At 33.3% G+C, this 20,427-nt stretch overlaps 1 protein-coding gene across 3 annotated transcripts in view; it reads left to right on the forward strand.

Moving 5' to 3' along the window:
- Positions 1–20,230, forward strand: part of LOC140451920 (uncharacterized) — a 45,234-nt gene extending 25,004 nt beyond the window's left edge. For all 3 annotated transcript variants that reach the window (XM_072545885.1, XM_072545886.1, XM_072545887.1), the window contains exons 13-17: positions 5,369–5,758; positions 8,132–8,279; positions 8,332–8,880; positions 16,800–17,555; positions 19,875–20,230. In XM_072545885.1, the coding sequence (XP_072401986.1) occupies positions 5,369–5,758; positions 8,132–8,279; positions 8,332–8,880; positions 16,800–17,555; positions 19,875–20,047 (2,016 nt within the window). In that variant the 3' untranslated portion in view covers positions 20,048–20,230. The remainder of the gene's footprint in view (positions 1–5,368; positions 5,759–8,131; positions 8,280–8,331; positions 8,881–16,799; positions 17,556–19,874) is intronic.
- Positions 20,231–20,427: the final 197 nt, after the last annotated feature.

The following is a 20,427-nucleotide window of genomic DNA, read 5'->3' on the forward strand; positions in this document are numbered from 1 at the left end:
TGAAGAAGGCTTTGGCTCATAACGAGCTGTAATGCCACTGATGATGATGATGAAGTAAACATTTATTTTAAGTTAATTGTATTAATAAACCAACAGTTTTGGTTAACCCTGTAGAAATAAATATTCAAATGATTATATCGTTGCAAAGGCGATAAGGAGACCTTTCAAATGAGCTGTCGCGTGACCTCGGTTTGTATTTAAAAACATCGTCGATTACGTCATTACGCCGACAATGATGACGTAATGTCTAACACATATATATATATATATATATATATATATATATATATATATATATATATATATATATATATATATATATATATATATATATATAGCAGTTGATGGCCATTCAAAAATTTAAATTGACGTGTTTTAAGATTTTTTTTAAAAGTCGTCTGTTTCTGAAATAATGAATTTATTCCATACATTTGCATCATACTGTATGTTTTACTTATTGGTTTTTGGTATGAATTGCTGTTTTCAATTGTTTTGTCCTAAAGTAGATTCGTATTATTGTTTTGTAGATATAAGTGAGAATAATAAACCTCTTTATAGATAGTTCTTTCAATAATGAAGTAATTTAGTCAATTTTTTTCTAGAAAGATTCATCTCTTTTTGAATTATTTTTCGAAGTTACTTTCATTAATTGTACATAGTGTGGCATAGTGGTGAGGTTTTATTCTATTTTGTGTTATCTTGGACTGAAAACCTTTGTAAGGAGCGTGCTGCAAAGATTTTTGCTTTTTCATTAACGCCACGAGTCTCTTGATGTAGGTTTTAAAGGTGGTATTGGTACTGGTACAACAATAAACTATTTTTTATTCGAGCTAACACGCTATATTGTTTCTATTTTATGTATGCATGTATGAAACATTAGTATTGATTTTTTGGTATTGAACAGAGGGACAATTTGAAAATATCCCACTATTAATATCTTTATTCCCGTAAATAATGTTAACAATGGGAAAAGCAGGTTAATTTTTTTTTCAGAAGGAAAACTTTACAATTTTAAAGAGCAATGGGATATGTGGTATATTATTTTAAAGGGTATTAAATGTTTTCTCCAATTGTAGAATTATTTAATAATTTTTACCCAGCATTTTCTAAAAAAGCCCGTTGCAAAGTTACAGACAGAATTACAACTTGCTTGCACTGAAATTAATGATTTCATAGAGTTATGTTTACAATTATTTTATTGAGACTTACTTCAGTTGAAATACAAAATAATGATAATTAAAAAATAATCAAAAAGTAGAGGAAAAGGTGGTAATATGCAACCCCATTTTGTTTTTCCAGCATAATTTTTCAACTCATTGTTGAAAATAACATCCTGAAAACAGTTTCAAAAAGAAATACAAAATTATGAAACATTAATTTTCGCTCGACGGAAAAAGTGATGATAATATATTGATCACATTATCACCAAAAAGATATGATTCATATTAAGGTCAACAAAAATTAAAGGTATAAAATTCTATAACTAATAATACATTTAACTATGACAAAAATCACAAACGTAATTGTCTTTTTCACAGTCTGCGCAATCACAATGGGTCCACATTTCGCACATGATGCACTGCAGTTATAGTTCACAGTTTGTATCCTCGTCAAATTTCCTTCGCAGAAATACAAATTGCATCATCTTTTGAATTGGGTACTCTCCCCAAACAATTGTCTGGACCACTAGATGAGCTAGAAACAACGCTGTCACACCCTTCCTCAAAGAATTCTGATTCTTCGTTTGCTTTTGATCTTCTCTTTTTTGTCCGCTTTTTTTAAAAGATTTAAAAATATTTTTCTCAACGCAATTTGCAAACTAGAAGTGCTAGGTGTAGGAATCTGCTCTTGGTCAAGAGCAGAGAAATTAATTGTGTAACTTTTCTTTTTTTCGTAAATTCCTCCAATTCATTTTTGTAAGGTGAACTGGTTATAACAGCCGCGGAAGAAGTTTTGCGACCTCTATTGAACACTTTTCTTTATGGAAACGGGAGGTGAATTACAACCAGCCGGTACACGATTCTCGTCTCCATCGGAGACAGTTCATCGCTCCTCTTGCAGAAAATTCCCCCATTGCAAGAAAATATTCCGTTCTTAGAAAAACCATTGATCGCTATAGATCCAGTTTGACACTGAACATATGCCTGGTTGAATAGTTCATTATGCCGCATCCAAAGGAGAAGGGCTTCACTGTTTTGGTGCCTCCATAAACGTTTTATCCAAAGGTTGGAGTTTGTATATTTTATGCGGTGATATGCATACTATGATGACATAATTTTGCCGAGCTAGTTCTATAATTTCGATATTACTTGTATGTGAATAGCGTCCATCAAATAACAACAACACTGGGGACTCTGCACAGATGGCTTAACATATTCAGTAAAGTGTAAAAACCTGTCATGAATTAAGTTGCTTTGCACCAAACCTGAGAGATGGCATTTCCACAGTGAACTAAGTGGTGCATTCCTCGTAAGATTATCGGACATGTTTTTACTGGGAGGCGGTATGAATCTGCCATCAGCACCCGTGCTACATTTTGTCATTGTTGCACCTCGTTCGCTTCAATCTGACAATTATGTGAGGAATTTTTGTTTGAACGATTGACAGGCCAATTTCGTCCACGTTGAAAACTCGATCGGCCGTAAATTTATGCTTCTCATATTCACTCTCTAAAAGATCGAAAAGCATGTTAATAATGGATGCTCTGTTAACCATTAGCTCTTGAAATAGACGTACCCGTAGGTTTGCGAATGGAGAGCTTGTCCTGGCGATGACGCAAAAAGTGGTCTAGCCATGCACGACCGGCTTGTTCTTTAGCACCGAATGAATGTTTAAGATGATTCCGCACAGCTAATTCAAAAGAAAATACTTTACGTCTGTACGAGTTGATCTATAGTATAACTGCTCTTCAAGGTAAGTTGGCAAGACAGGCCTCCTTTTAACTTCTTTTCAACTACTTCCTCTGCAGAATATTCGATTTGATGGACAAAACGTTGTAGCCTACGACAATCATCACTTGTTTGAAATCATAGATACAATCCTTGTAGATAATATGGAACCAGGTTCTATAATATCGGCAGTATAGGCCAATTAATTTAGATTTTTACTCGACACAACTGTATAGTTGAAATGGGTAGTATGAGATATTACAAAAAGACTATCATCTAGGAATTCAACAATTTTTAATGGAAATATGTTTAAATAGATAATCAAAACGTCAAGCTCATTATTTTGCTCATAACAGACAACTTTTTTTTTGGATAAAATACACAAAATGAAATATGCTAAATTAAAATCGGTTAGGAAACAAAAAACTTATTGCAAAATAAACTGCAAAATCGCTGTTTCTGAATATTGTTGATAACTTTTTTATTTTTTATTAAAATTTATTTAAATGTACCTGAACTTGAGGATCTTATCCTGTTTGAAATGTGTGCAAAAGATGTACCAGATCGATTGAACAGTTTTTGCGAAATTTAATTTGTTCATAAGATTTTTTGAAAAATGAACTAATTTCTAAGGCCGGTCCAGTAGTTTGACTGAATATATCTTAATAATATGGGGCTTATTTTCTTTGTTAAGACGTATATTAATAACCCATGAAAAAAAAGTTTAAAAAAATTACATTTATGTACACAAAATGATTTAATAATAAATAGCACTTTTTAAACATTTACAATAACTCGTAGAATTTAGTTAAAATTAAATGGTAAAAAATATTTGGAAAGCTGGTTAAAAACACAACTTTTAGAAAACAAGAAGAGTGTAGTGTAGTGTGAGTGTATAGAGAATTGCTGGAATTAGAAATTCCTTAATTTCGTTTAATTTGAATGTTTTGTTATTGCGTGCTTCATAAGATGGTAGACGCAGAACTTTGACACCATAATCTTTTGTAGTTTCATCCACAGCATATTTAAGATATTCAATTTTCCTTAACCACGCAATGTCAAGTAGCTGGAATTTGAGCATTGATTCTTCGTATGCACTCTGTAAGCCATTATTGAATTCTCCCTTTCCGCCATGCCGTCGTCGGTAATTGTTCTAGTCTGCGACTATGATATGGCGCATTGTCCATAACAACCACAGACCCAGGTTCTAATTTTGTTAAGATTCTCTTGAACCAGCGTTCAATTACTTCGGAAGTTATTTCTTCATGATGATCTCCTGTTTTCTTGATTCAAATTGAAGCAAACCATCAAGGAACCCTGTATCACTTTCTATATCAGTAATGATTAAACGCCGTCTCTTTCCTGATGACTTTTGACATTTATAATTTTTCTAACTATATGTCCTTTGTTAATCTAGGTTTCAACCAAATAATATATTTCCCGTTCAATGCTGCAAATTTTGCGTATTTCTTCTGAATATTTTCTTCCCCACACAGTAATTTAATTTTTTCTAATATCATACTTTTTCTGTTGGGTTTTACATATCGAAAATTCATTTCGCGCATAATCCTGATTAATACTCTACGAGATATCTTGGGTAAGAAGTCATCGTTTTCGAACTCTTGAGAATTTTTTTTAGGGTTGGAATTTCACTCCGAAAATAAAATAAGTGAATTTTTCAACGTATATAACATTTCTTGTCTCGTCATCCAAAACAATGTTTTTGTACCTTTAGTTTTACCTTTTGTATTCGGCGCATATCTGATCTGATTTTTTGCTGAATCTTTCTTACAAGCGGGAGAATTTGTTTTTTTTTTAAGACAACTTTAAAAAATTGTTAAAATTATAAAATTAATAACAAACTATCTCAAACTCACCGGACTTAAATCCCTATATTCAATTTATTTTTGATAAAACACAGCCCGACGATATTATTCACGACCTTTTACAGCAACTATGACCAGGAATTATGAAACAAAAATTTATTATTGCGTAGAGCAAAATAGATAATTAAAGAAATTATTAAGATATTTTTGATTGTTTTTTCGCTAATTAGGTTGCTGTTTTAAGTGAAATAACAGAAATCGTACGTGAAGCATGCATACTACATTTTTCCTGCTATTTAAGGACTGAAAGCTGTTAACTAATCATCTAACCATTTAAAGCTTCAATATTTTTTTAGCCATTAACTCTAACTCTGTGCAGGTAAGTTTTAATTACCTCTGTTACTTTCAAACGCGATTGTTTTGCTACTGCTGAGCAGATAATATTAAAGTAGTCTAACCCGTCTTACTTACAGTTTATCATTACTAGTGAGTTAACCTTCAGGGGTAAAAATATTCACAAAGTCTCTAGATTGAAAACAAAATTAACCTGTCCTTCTTGGTTTTCGTATTTTTTACGGGAATAAAGATATTATGGAAAGTTTTTAAATCGTCACCCTGTATAACAGTTAATAAACGACATAATACACATTTTAGGCTCTGTCCTCACATACACACAAAAATAGCGAATTAAGAGATAGATTAAGAAATCGGCTCCATCAGAGGCGAGAAAAAAGAACAAAGGATACTGGAAAAAACCTACCTACCGAAGCAAATTCTGCGAAAATTAAGACTGTCATTAGTAAAGTAGAAGAAAGGGTACCCTTACCGTCTTCGCCCACTAATATACCTCCACCAGCCCCTACGATCAGAACAACAGATTCTTCTGGTTCATCTTCGGCATCAGGGTCCTCTGCATCATCACCCACATCTGGCAGCGATGATATACACGGTTTAGTCAGTTATATTGAAGGAAACTTAGCTCTCACTAAAATGGAACTGGCTCAAAAGAAAGCGGCGAAAAAAGCTCGACAGCGCCAAAAAAAGGTAAGACAAATAATTATGGTATATATTTATTTTGATAGTTTTAAAATACAGATTTTTACATTAACTATATTGCTAATGCCTATAACATCTAGTGAAATGTCAAATTGGTATTACCACCCATTGCCAATTATAAACATTTATATAGTATAATATAGTTCATTAGCCGGGATCGACGACTTAAAGTATGTACTCTCCGTAGCACGGTGGCGCGGCGGGTCCGTTAAATTAAAAATTGAAAAATTTCTTAGCAAAATTTATATTATGCACTGACAACACCTATTTTCAATTATACAACGATTTTTATTAACAAGACTTTGGATTAGCCATGTGTATAGCTGGATCCTATAATATCCTATATTGGAAAATCTTCATTTTCTCCATTATTGGTAGATATATTCATGGAAGAATTTGAGGAAAATATTGTGCACAAACATGAATAAAAACTCACAGTATGGTGAAAATATGTGGATGAGTGTTCTCCATTTGGCCTCACGGACCAGAAGCACTAAACAAATTTTTGATGGACATTAACTGTAAAAAAGAATCCATCAAATTCACCGTCGAAAAGAAAAACAACAACTCACTACCATTTCTGGATGTGTTCAATCACAAAGGAGGATATAGGATAGATAACTCTAAAACCCGCCCTTATCAACAGATAACTAAATTATCACTCAAACCAGATAGGCCAGGGAACTAACAATTTTCCCATGACACTCGTTGATACAGGTATCTAACAACTTGATAAATTTGGTGATAACAGCATGTAATACATAAAATATGCAAAAGATTAAACGTCAATTTTTACTTATAAACTTATATAAACAATGTAAGACCGATATTTAATTTTAAATACTGATGAAGGTGACGACTGGTAAATTATATGGAAAAGTGGCACATTTTACTGAAAGACTATAGAAAATCCTTTAAAATGACGGTTATCCTTTAGAATAAGGACAATATCACAAAGATTCTGCTTTAAATATTTCAAGAAGTTTCACTTAATAGTTATTGCAAAATTGAAATTGTTTATCCCAAAAAGTTTAACTTTAACGTTATTATGAGTAAACTATTAGGTCTACAATGAATTCTAAAAGCTCCAAATTGAAGAAAAAGGCTTATTTTATTAAATTAAATCATTTAACGATTAAAAAGTTTATGTTAAATATTGTAAACTAAGTTTGCAAATGTACTGTGATTTTAAGCTTGTAAACAATTAAAATAACTTATACGCAATAATATGTAGAAAGTTTTTTTTTTATTCGCCTTATTGACTTTTTACACGAATTAAAAAAACAATGATCTACGACCCTTAAAACCCGAGTTAACTCTTTTACGTCATTTTGGCTTTGTTTATCTATAAACAATAAGCAATTTAATATATATACATATACAGGCAAAATATCAACAAAAATAGCCAAACACATAAAAAAGAAAGGAATAACACCAGCTTTCAGAACAAATAACAACCTAGGCAAATATATTAAAAACAACAAGAGCCAAAATAAAAAACACTTACACAGTGGTGTGTACAAACTAAATGTGGCGACTGCCCAAAAACTTACATCGGTCAAACTGGTAGAAATTTTAATAAACGAATAGCAGAACATAAAAGGGCTTTCAATAATAGAAAAACAGATTCTACATACGCACTTCACCTTCTAGATCATAATCATTCTTCTAATGACGAATTTAAAATTTTAATTATATTGGAGAATAAAAAGGAAATATGAGCTGGGTGAATTAATGCAGAGCGCGGTTATCGTTAGATTTGTAAAGTTACGAAGACTAATCTGGCGTGGTCACTTACTGGAACTAAAGAATGCCAGATAATCGAGCTGTAAAAGTAATCCAGAGATGGAAACTCCAAGGAAATATAACCAGAGGAATGCCCAGTAAAAGGTGGACACACGATGTAGAGGAAGATCTTAAAACCATTAACATCGGGCAGTGGCGAAGAAAAGTATCCGACAGACCAGAATGGAAGAACCTTGTTAAGCAGGCCAAGATCCACAAAGGATGGTAGCGCCATTACAAGAAGAAGATGGAAATGTTTAACTGTTTTTCTTTATCGAATCAATTGGGTAGCTAAATAGGTTTGAACTCAATCCCAAAAAACTCAACTATTTCAATATAAAGGATATTTTGATACACTCATTTGTATTTAATCTTGAAAATTTCAGATCGTGACTAGTAATAAAGTTACTGGAAAGTAGTTTCGAGTGGAGGTTCCTGTTGGTTTATTTAAAAACTTCCTCGGAAGAACTTTATATTATAAAACATTTTGTTCAAGCTCTGTTTGTTGTTGACAAGCTCTGCGAGCTGCAAATATTAATGTCAACGTAATTTATAGTAAATAAATATTAATTTTAGGAGGAAGAAAGAATTAAAGCGGAAGAAGAGCAGAAAAGACGTGAAGAAGAAAATAAGATAAAGGAGGCAGAAAAGAAGAAAGAACTGGCAAGAAGGCAGGCTGAAAGAGAGAAATCAAAAGCCGAAGCTGAAGCTGCAGCTGCTCAAGGTAAAATTTTTAAAATTATAGTTATTCCAGTGTTATATTGTTTTATTTTTAGCTCTTAAAGAACTAAAGAAGAAATCAAAAAAAGAAAGGCAAGCGGAGAAGAAAAGGCTATTACAGCAGCAAAAACTTGAGGAAGAAGAAAGGAAGAAAATCGTTGAAGAAACTATACCTGCGATGGTGACAATAAAAAGGGTTTCTGAAAATGGAAGTAAGTCTCCAACAGTTACAATAACCTTACAAGGTTCCACTCCTGAGGAAGAAAAACTTCTTTACACGCTTGTCAATGGAGATGATAACGTGAACAAAGCTGATGTAACTCCAGAACCAAACAAAGGATCTAAAAAGAAAAAGAAACAAAATCAGCCGATTCAAAAACCAAAACCCCCTGATGAAATTCCGCAAGTTATCACAAAGGAACTAAAAGTAACGGTAGCTTTAGGCATGAATAAACAACAAAATAATGAACCAGCTAGCACCGAGCATGGTAAGCTTCCTAACACTAAACAATTAGTAGAGAGTAAAAAGGGTACAAAATTGAATGACAAAAAGCAGAGTGGCAGTCAAGATGATATGCCTATTCCTATGTTCCGCCTACCACCAGGTAAGTCAATTACATATTGTAATAATAAGAGTTGTCACTTATTGATTTCAACTAAGTCACATATTTATATACAGGGTGAGTTACCATTGACGCTACCGTCTATTACGACTGATAAAAATTTGAAACATTTTGTCTATTGTAAAAATGAAGTATACAGGGTGGCGTCTTAAACTTAAGTTTTTCTTATGAAACACCCTATATTTTTTTTGTATTAGTAGATTGCTCGTCAAAAATTAAATGAATCTTATTATACATTTTCTATATTGAAATATCGTGGTTCCCGAGATATTTTGATATCTCGTAAATCTCAGTCTAAAGTAGAAACTAATATCTAAAAAAATCGATAAATTTACGATTTTTTACTTGTGAAAAACTAAAAAAATAAGATAGCTATATTTAACTATAATAAAGTACATTCTTCGTTAATAACCCGGTTAAAACTTAACCATGGCCTCTTTCCAGAGCATCTGCATAGGATTGGAATCTATGAAACTCCTTTCTGTCCTTGTGATGGTAAATCTGTCGGAGATTTGAACCACTTATTTTTCGATTGTCCTAATCATAGGGAACAGGCTCGAAGCCTATATTTAGGTTTAATTGATCTCAATATTAGCCTACCAGTTAACATTAGCAATCTGTTATCTTATTCTGACAAATCTATATATAATGTTCTAATCAAGTTTATAAGCGATTCTAAAATAAAAATTTAAACATCCTTATAACAATTTTCTGTGGCAAAAACATACACACACACATCCAAAGATGAGAAAGCAGAAGGAAGTAACCTAGCCAAACCACCACCAATATTCATTAAAACAGTCAAAACTATTTCTCCGCTGATTAAGTTCGTAGAAAAAGTTGTCAAAGACAGTTATGAAATGAAAGTATTAAATTCAAGTCAAATTTTAACCAAAGAACACAGGAAGTCATTACAAACTCTCACTCTCTCTTACAAACAGTCCCACACGGCTATTACAAAGGGATTAATAGAAAAGAACACAGAATTTCGTACATTGAAACTAAAAGAAGAACGAAGCTTCAGAGCTGACATAAAAAACATGCACTATTCAGTCGACGTCAACGACGATGTATGAAACGTTAAAAACTATAAAAACAGAACCCAACTACCCACGTTTTTCATTGATTTAAAGCCGAACGACAATAAGAAAAACATATACGATATATAATTTATTTTAAATCAGAAAGTCAACATCGAATACATATATATCTTATATGTATCATAGAGTTAAATATATAATAAACGTTTCAAAGGATATTTTCAAAACATTATTAGTTTTAATCTGTTTGATTATTGTCCACAGAAAAGCAAATACAGCCGGCAACGTTGCGCTCCTTGTTATACCACATTAATATTTCTGTGAATTAGCTATCATGAATCATCCATCGATCGTTAAGCATAATATTATATATTGATACTGATAACAGTGATAGAGAAGAAGCATATTTTTTATTAAATATCTAATAATTAAGGTTGTATACTGTTTTAACTTACATGAAAAATTATTCGTCAGTTCGACACACGGCAATTGTGAAAGTTAAACACACCATTTCTCGTAAAACAAGCTTCATCTGCACACAACACTTTGTTTTGAAACCATTTAAAAACCTTAATCGTCGAGGTAAATCGCCTTGGTGTAAATCTTGCACTCGTTGGTAATGGTAAGGATGTAATAGTTGTTGCGTAAATGTCTTATGAACAATGTTTTTAGAAATGTCAACCATTCTAGCCACAAATCGGGTACTCGAGTACTCTTGGATTATTACTGACTATATCCAAAATCGCATCTTCTGCATTTAGTCTACTGTTACTTCGTGTTCTGTCGCTACTTTTTTTGGATACCACACAACCCGTCTCTAATAACCTTTGGGAAACATTCACAAAACTTCGTGCATTAGGATGTCATCGTTCGGGATAGTGTTTAACATAAAGTCTAACAGCCCTAATACTGTCACAATGAGCTTCACCGTACGTAATTAACATATCGTGATACTCGCGAATCGAAAACATGACAATACGATATATTCTCGAGTTACAGGTAATTAAGACTATTTACAAATAATGTATTTTCTCTGTATCAAAATAAATGAAACTGTGGGGTTGCCAAATGTAAGTTTTAGTAAAAGAAATTTATTTTTATTTTTTGAGGCAACAGATGACTTTAGTAAAAGAATTTATAAGAAAGTTTTCTTTTAAAAGGTGCATTATACCCATACCTTTAAGAAACGCACTATTTTCAGGGACACCCAATGATTCACAGTAATTAAAGTGGTATAACAAGGAACGCAACGTTACCGGCTGTATTTGCTCATGGACAATAATCAAATGGATTAAAAAATTTTTAAAAAATACAAAACTTTTTGTTTTAAATGCTGAACTCAGCCCACACCTTTAAAGAACGCACCATTTTTCGCGATACCCTGTATAATATTTTTTAATTACAAATATCAATTAACAATAGATCTGGTAGGTCTTGACCAAAACGGGGAAGTAAAAAATATATACTAGAACTTACCGTACAACTATAAATAAACTTATCTGAATCTCTTAATTCTTTCCCTCGCTGTCGATATGGCCTTCTCAGAAAGCCGGTATGGATTTCCAAAAGTGCCCAGGAATCCAGCAAACCAGCAAGAGTAAGTAAACCGAAAAATCCACTCTAATAAACCCAGGAAATACGTTTAGTGGAAAATATATACGGACAAGGCAACAAAATTCCATTTATCAGGAGAAACAAGTCCGCATACAGAGAGAAAAAGTTCCTGTACCAGGAGAAACCAGCCAGTATACAGGAAGGAAAAGTCTCTCTACCAAGAGAAACCCTAAAATAACATTAATATAACAAGATTATATTTTTATTCAATAAAATATAATTTTTTCTCGAATTATAACTTCTATCCAAATTTTAATAGACGAGCATTAAATTGAAATAAAAAGTTTATTCCCACAAAAAGTTTATTCTTTAATTATCTACTATTAAAATTTTAAAGTAGAAAGTTATACAAAAAATGATATAAAAGAAGAATGACAACTAAAAAAAATTGACACAAAAATATAGGTAACTTATAATTTCAGCAATAATTGGACTCGGGTTTCTAAATAATTCACTATATCGTCTAAACTCCCAAATTCCCATATATTCCAGGAAAATTAACGGAACATAAGACCGGCATGAAACGACAAATAAATTTATCCCTTTAGGATAGGCTGACCTCGGAATACTACACACTCTAGGTAGCCCTTATAGAGGGGTGCGTAATAAAATCGCTCAGTACGAGGTTGGAATAAACCAGGATCTTTGCTAACGCGCCCTTTTAAAAAATGCTCGCTCAAAATTGTATCTCATGAACACATTAAAATGTCCCCTTCTCCACTGCCAAAGGAAACTGTTCGACTTCCAAAACAGTCGGGCCAATATTTAAATCTACTTTGCCCTAATATAACAACCGCTCATTTAATAAACTATTAATTTAAACAACTAAAACAATATGTGTTGTCTACACGTAGTACTCATATACACTTAAAATAATCTGATTAATATTAAATAATATTTAATATTGAAAATTACAAAATATAAACGTAACACCTGGTATTCCTATTTGTTCCGATATTTCCTGCCACAATTTGCTTTGTAGGCTCTTATGTGATAACTAGAATCATTCTTATTCCAAAAAAAAATTGTGTTTGCGCACTAAATTAATAAATTTTTCGAAATCCATGACATGCAATTATTCTTTTTACGCACAATCGAATGCTTGTCGGACTTCGGAACTATACGTAAGTACACGTAAGAATATTCGTATAGTCTGAGCTATTCTATTACACTTCAAGAATTGGGAAATTTTGTGCGTATTAGTACGTATACGGGCGACTTGATTTCGTACGAAAACGGATCTACAGTGCGCGCAAATCAGAAGTTCAGTCAACGTTTAACCATAGTAGACTGTCCCGTCAACGGTAACTCACCCTGTATACAAAACTTAACAACTCTTTTATTTATAATTTTATGCTTTCATTTATGTTTCATTTATATTTTTCTTCATAATAGATAATCATCTGTGGGGTATATACAGAGTGTCCCATTAGGAATGGAACGTAGAGTATGTGAAGGTTTTCTGCTTCAAAATAACAACAATGTTACCTTATTTACAGTGCACAACAGGCCTTGTAGGCCTAGGGCTAACATAATACTTTAAAATTAGGGTTAAAGTTGAAAATTAAAAAAATATTAACCATATTGTCCTTATTTGGTATAATTTTCCTAAATTGATAAATATTTTTTGTATCATAAGATACACCGGTTAGTAACCAACCCATTTTTTCCTTTACATGTTACGCTTCTGACGGACACTAATTATTTTGACTAAATTTCTACATGTTTTAAGTAAATTATGTATGTGTTAGAAACGCATAAAGTAGCAGTATTTCTAAATATTCGCTGTCAAAAGTGGGTATGTTTTCTTTTGAAATACTTTAAAATGTGGGCTTATGCATAACAATATGTAACATTTTTCGTTTTGCTTTCGTTTCGTTGGAAAGTTGAAAATTATTGTTTAGTGTCATTTTAAAATATTAATGTGAAAAGTACTAAAGAATGTGACCACTTTTCGTCAACGATCATGGTCAACAGTAGATCTACCTGCCCTAAAGTCTTTATATTCGCTTTCTATTCTGTTTTTAATTACTTTTCCGTATATTCTACTGATCGAGTTTGTCACGGCAATGCCTCTATAATTGTCACATTCATCCCTTCTGCCTTTTTTGTGTATAGTGGATATGAATGATGTCTTCCACTCCTCTGGGGTTGTCATTCCATTAATGCAGTTTTGGAACAGTTTGGCTAAACTTGTATATAGTTTGGTTGTACCGTGTTTAATTAACTCTGCAGGGATGTTACCTGGACCCGGTGCTTTGTTATTTTTTAGAGATATACATACATCTTCCACTTCTTTCGTTATTATTCGTATGGCGAAGTTAAAATATTTATACTTTGTGTTTAGTTGCTGTCTTTAAATTGTGGTCTATCTTCCCTTAAGAGTCCCTCAAAATATTGGTCCCAGTCATCCATTGTTATTGTTGATACTATGTCTCTCTTCTTATCTTGTCGTAAAGATTTTAAGACTCTCCAACTTTCTGTGCTTCTTCTAGATGTGAATTTATCATGTTACACTTTTGTTGCTATGCTTCATTTTTTTTCCGACATATCATTTTTCGTACTTTAGCTTGAGACTCCTTGTAGATTATTTTATCCGTTATATTCTTTGTATTTAAGAATTTTTGATAGTGGTCTCTTTTCTTCTTTATTTCTTGTTCTATTTCTTCGTCAAACCAATATGGACGTTTTCTTTGATTCTCGATTTGGTATCCAATGGCTTCTTTGCTGCCTCCTGGAGACATCTTTTTATGTGAGTGTAATGTTCATTATTATTGAATTGTTTATTTTCCTATAATTGATGATCGCTAATATCGCTAAGATAAACGAGACATCCGACTAATAGCAAATATGTACTACAATCAGAAAGCAGTAGTGAGAGTAGAGAATAATACCACTGAAGAAATTGAAATAAAGCGAAGTGTGAGACAAGGGTGTATACTGTCACCAACCCTGTTTAATCTCTATTCCGAAGACGTAATGAATAGAACACTCTCTGAGCAATCCTTAGGTATTAAAATAAATGGTGTTAGATTAAACAATCTGAGATTTGCCGACGACACCGTTCTGATCGCAGAAACACTTGAAGAGCTACAGACATTGGCGAATAAGATAGCAGACTGCAGCGAAGAATATGGACTATCTTTGAACATAAAGAAAACTAAATTTATGGTAATATCGAAATCAACATAAAATGTCCAAAATTTATATTTACACAATGAAATTATCGATCGAGTTAGCAAATACAAATATTTAGGCACTTTTATAAATGAAGACAACGATAGCTCAGCAGAAATCAAAATAAGAATAGAAAAAGCCAGATCCATATTCACTAAAATGAAGAGAGTGTTCTGCGGAAGAGATTTGAGCCTTGAAATGAAACTTCGCCTGATGAGATGTTACGTACTTTCTGTGCTGTTCTACGGAATGGAGTCATGGACGTTGAAAAAGATTGATACCAAAAAATTAGAGGCATTTGAACTGTGGATGTATCGCAGAATCCTGAGAATATCATGGACCGAGAGAGTCACAAATGTCGAGGTCTTGAGAAGAATGAATAAAGAAAAGGAAGTCATATTTACGATCAAAAAACGAAAACTGCAATACTTGGGACACATTACAAGAGGCGAAAGATATGAACTGCTTCGAATAATTATGCAAGGGAAAATAGCAGGAAAAAGGTCCATAGGAAGAAGACGAAACTCCTGGCTAAAGAATCTACGGGAATGGTATAACTGTAGCAGCAACGAATTGTTTCGGTCAGCAGTTTCGAAAATACGTATAGCCCTGATGATCGCCAACCTTCGGAACGAAGATGGCACTTGAAGAAGATGATCGCTTCCACAGGTAGCTCCTCTCAATACTCTTACATCTTGTACAATCATATTTGTCTTTTGTCGTAAGATTGTGTAGTCTATGATTGATTTTGTCCCTCTCGTATTTTGCGTTCATGTGTATTTGTGTATGTGTTGAAAAAATCGATTTGCAATTTTCATTTAATTTTGTTCGCATAATAATATTAGTCTGGTACCATTATCATTTACGTGGTCCTCTCCGAATTGACCTATAACTATACTATACTATACTGGTGCGTCATCATTTACTCCATATACACCCAAGATTGTGCATTTTTGTCCTCTAATCGTAAGGTTCATTTTTATCACTCTCTCGTTTATGGCCTCCCAAGTAGTTATGTATTTCCTTAGCTTCTTACGTATTAATATGGCAACACTTTGTTGAGCTCTTTTCTCCTTCTCCTTTAGTACCCCGCTGTAAAAGTGATCATATTCTCCGATGATGTTTTCTGATCCTTGGACCTTTCGTTTTGTTTCGGTGATTACTGTGATGTCCAATTTCAGCTTACTCAGTTCATACATTATTTCATCTATTTTTGGTCTAAAACCTTGCACGTTTCAGGTTCCGAAATTCATACTCCTTTTTCGTAGCGTACGTCGTCGTTTGTTGATCGATTCATTCCGAGGCGTTTTGCTGGTTTTTTTAACATTTTATTTTTTTCTGAGTACCAGGGAGTTAGCCCGATGCCTCAACACCCGACTTGGAGGGCCAGGGTTTAATTTTGGAATTTTCGTTCTCCTAGACAATTTGCTTCACTGCAGCTTAAGAGCATCATCTACCCTTCGTCTGTAATCCTAGACAAGGAGCCCTTACAGGGTGTTATCAACCGGGCCAGTTGAACCCTGTTTTTTTAAAGGTGTTACTTCTCTATCCCTCCTCTTTTATCCGGGCTTGGGAACTGCTGCATCGGTTATAGAGCTACTCAATTCACCCCATACCAATACAGGCAGAGTTTGAGATGAATTTAAAAATCATTTAATTAACATCTTCAAAGTAGTTATGGCAACAGCGCTTATGCGCTCAGTAAAAACTAACCTCAAGATGCTTCTATCAAAGGGAAAGGAACGGCATTATAAATTTTGTTGAAATCTATTTTTAGAGTAATTATTATTAAATATTGCACGCTTGGTATTGTATATAAAATGTTTAACACTCATATTTTTTAAGAAATTACCATCGAAAGCGTTGAAATTGTGTTTCTGTAATGTTTGCTAGCACCCAAAGTACATTTTATTTAAGCATTTTTTGTCGAAATATTTTACTTTAAAGCAGAGAATCTTCCGTTCTTAATGAGACACTCTGTATAGTGTGTAAATTTTCCTTCAACATGTGTTGAATTCATTTCCATAATCTTCAATTACATTAACACCTTAATAACAGTTATGTTTTTAGGTATTACAATAACAAAGATAGATGGTCCAGTTTCAATTAAAAATTTCCAGGCAGCAAATGTAGAGGAACAAAAAGGTTCATCACTAAATGCCACCAAATCGGGAGTAATAGTTGTCGATACTGAAAAGCTTATCCACAAGAAACAAAATAACGAAGCTACTAATGGGAAACCTGTTAGTAAAAGTTCAAAGAAAAAGAAGAAAAAAAATAATGCAGCTAATAAAAAAACACAAGATGCAAAGCCCACTAATGCGCCAACGGAGGTGAAGAAAATGGTAACTTTGAAGAATCCTATATTTCATCCTTTTCAGCAACAAAATTCTGAGCCAACCCTTGATAAAAATACTGAAAGTTGTGCCCCTGCTGCGATTTTTACTAACGAAAACGGCATGGTTACGATAAGAAGTTCTCGTTTGCAACAATCTCTTTCAAATGGAGGATCAGCAGGTTCTGTACCTTTGACAACAATCTCAAATTTTGCTCCAGAAATGCAGAAGTCGCCAATACCATCTACAGTTTTTACAAATTCACAAATGCAAGACACGAAATCCGATACAATGTGTCCCTTCTATGCTCAAGAAATTCTTTCTGGTTTGCCTGGGATAGAAATCACTAAGGTCGATAAAAAAACTGTTAAGCCTGAACCAGAAGAGTACAAATCTTGTCAAACTGCTCAGGTCTCCATCATACCAGCGTCAACAAACGGTGGAGAAGCGTTTAACTTTGACAATTTGGACAAAGATGATTGGTTATTTGGTAAGTTCTCGTAAATATAAAATGTGTTCATTATATTAATTGTCCCTTGAGATACTAACTGTCAATGTTGCTACCCTTTACCTTTTTAAAATAATATACATCGTAATTTAATTATTAATTTTGGAGTCTCAGAGATAGTCTTTAAAGTGCAGAATCATTATGAACCTTATTTCCTAAAGGTACTGAAAGATTCCGAAAGATTCTCACGGTTAGTACAATTAAACCTAAAGCTAAAATTAATACTATTACAATAATTAATATTAAACTCAACAGCTCACTAAATCATATAGCAGTCTCCTGCTACGTAAGAATCGTCTTCTTTGTGATTTAACATTCCTTAAAGCTTGCCGAGACCATAAAGTCATTCATACATTTTTAAAATTCAAAAAACACCATACTTCTTCTGTTTCTATCTCCCAAATTTTTAGAAAAACCAGTTTTGCGCTTCTCCGTGGAGCTATTCATTCTCCTAAATGAAAACTAGTCACAAATATCAATATTTTCAATATTAGGTCATCTATTCCTTCTTTTTATGGATATGCTATATTATGGGACAGTTTCGACCGTATCAACACATAGACAGCACTTAACACTTTCGAATCTAAGACTGAAACTCAGAAGCGCCAATTAGCTCATCTAATTGCCGAACAATTTCCAAAACCTACAACTTTGAAACCCACTACAATGGTTAATAACTTTTCTGATACCCCTATTTCGATCATTGCCACTCAAGCTTTAGAAAAAAGTTTCAACTATTCTGTTACCTTCAGTCAAATTACAATTTATGCAAGCATCTGTCAAACTGAAGAAGCCATCTCCAGTTTACCTTCCGAAGATGATGAAATAACTAGACAAGACATCGCTAGAGTTTTTACAAACTCTATTTACATTAGCCAATCCGAGAAAAAGCTCTGAAAGAACTTCAGTCAAATCTATTAATCTACTAATCTTCAGATAAAAGGTGAAACCATTGGCCCAAATTCTACAACCTCTCGCCGAAAATGCTGTATCCTTCGTCAAAAATTCTTTTCATTTTATACCTATCTCACCGTCAGACATTCTAGTAAGTTCCGATATCGTTTTACTTTTTACAAACATTCCTATAGATGAAACTGGTAAAGATTCTGAAAACTAAATACACTATCGTCAAGACTACTTATCCCTCAGTAAACATTGTATGTTCAACACTTACTTCGGCTTCCAAAATCAATTACACAGACAAATAAACGGTGCCCCAATGGGCTCCCCACTATCTCCAGTAATTGCCAATATCTTTATGGAAGATTTCGAGACTCGAGCACTGTCCACATCAATGCTCAAACCTACATGTTGACTACGATATGTTGACGATACATTCGTCATTTGGCCCCACGGCAGCGATGCTTTAGTGTATTTTCAAACCAATCTGAATGGTATATATCCAGTTCACGTTGGAGATGGAAACTGATTCATCCCTACCTTTTCTCAGGTAGGAGATATGTTTATCTCTTCAGATAAACAACACGGAGTTTATGAAATTCCTTGTGCAAACTGCACCCGATCTTATATAGGCCAAACAAATCGTAGAACCAAAATAGGATTTATGAACATTCGCTCCACCCTCTAATCAAAATCGCGCCAACCTTCACCCAAACCACGTCACCATCGACGGTAATAATGAACCGTCCGCTGTTACCAGTAGCAGTAGTGCATTAATGACACTATGGTATTGTCTGGGGCTCGGGAGATTGAGAAAACTCGGAAGCCCTGAAGAATAATCGACGCGGTTCAACTCGGAAGCCTGCCGAGTTTAATATTAATTATTGGGTTGAGTTTACCGAAAGTACAAACTGATTATAGCCGCAAATGTCAAACATCGAACAAAAAATTTCGGTTTAGCAGTGTTGGTACGTTTTTATAATGTATATGCTGTATGCTTTAAATATAAAAAGATAAAGCTGTAGAAAAGTACATTTTGTTTATATTATGTTGAATTGTTGAATGAATTCTGCAATTTTTGATCTATATAAAACAAGAATGAGTAAATATTTGTTTCTTTGGAGATTAATTGCAGTTAATTATTAGAAATTTTTTTTTGCCAATTGCCCTTTAATAGATTAGGGGATAGATTTGGCAATTGTACAATCAGCAGTTGCCGGATTGCAATAGATGTTTGCAATTAATCTCGAAAGAGACAAATATTTTACTCGTTATTGTTTCATATAAATATTAATAATTTATATATATATATATATATATATATATATATATATATATATATATATATATACTCATATCAAATTTTAAATAAACAAAAATTGATAAAGTACAATTTTACAGATAGCGTATTTTCGCCTAGGGATGTCCTGGAAGATAACATGGACCCAGAAGAATTGGAACTTGAAGCTTTCAAGCGCTTCTGCTCACAATCCATACCCCCGAAGCGCAAGGAAAAAGTTGCTCATTTAAACGTTGCTGACATAGTTGTTAAGAAGAAAACTAATTTTTACTAAGTTATAGAGCCAGTATATATTATTTAAATTCTTTTGTTTATCTTAATTTCATTTAATGATCACTATGACTTACACGACTTTTAATAATGATTTTATTGAAACTATGTGATAATTTTACGGTCGTTTAATATATTTGTATGATATATAAAATAACTTGTATTAAATGTTCAGATATGGCCCTAATTGTAGTTTTATTACACTATTATTATCACTGTTACTTAAAAGTGGCATATTTTGGTCACGTGATGAAAAACGCCCGTGTGGAGTTTGCTAGTCCTCTCTCGGGCGTTCCCCGAATGCTGGTGAGAGGAAAAAGTACCAGACGTGGATAGTACCTTCTTATTAAGTATTACGCGATCTCCTTCCGAAGGTTTGCAATC

This window comes from Diabrotica undecimpunctata, chromosome 10 (assembly GCF_040954645.1).
Source record: "Diabrotica undecimpunctata isolate CICGRU chromosome 10, icDiaUnde3, whole genome shotgun sequence".
Classification (NCBI taxonomy): Eukaryota; Metazoa; Arthropoda; class Insecta; order Coleoptera; family Chrysomelidae; genus Diabrotica; species Diabrotica undecimpunctata.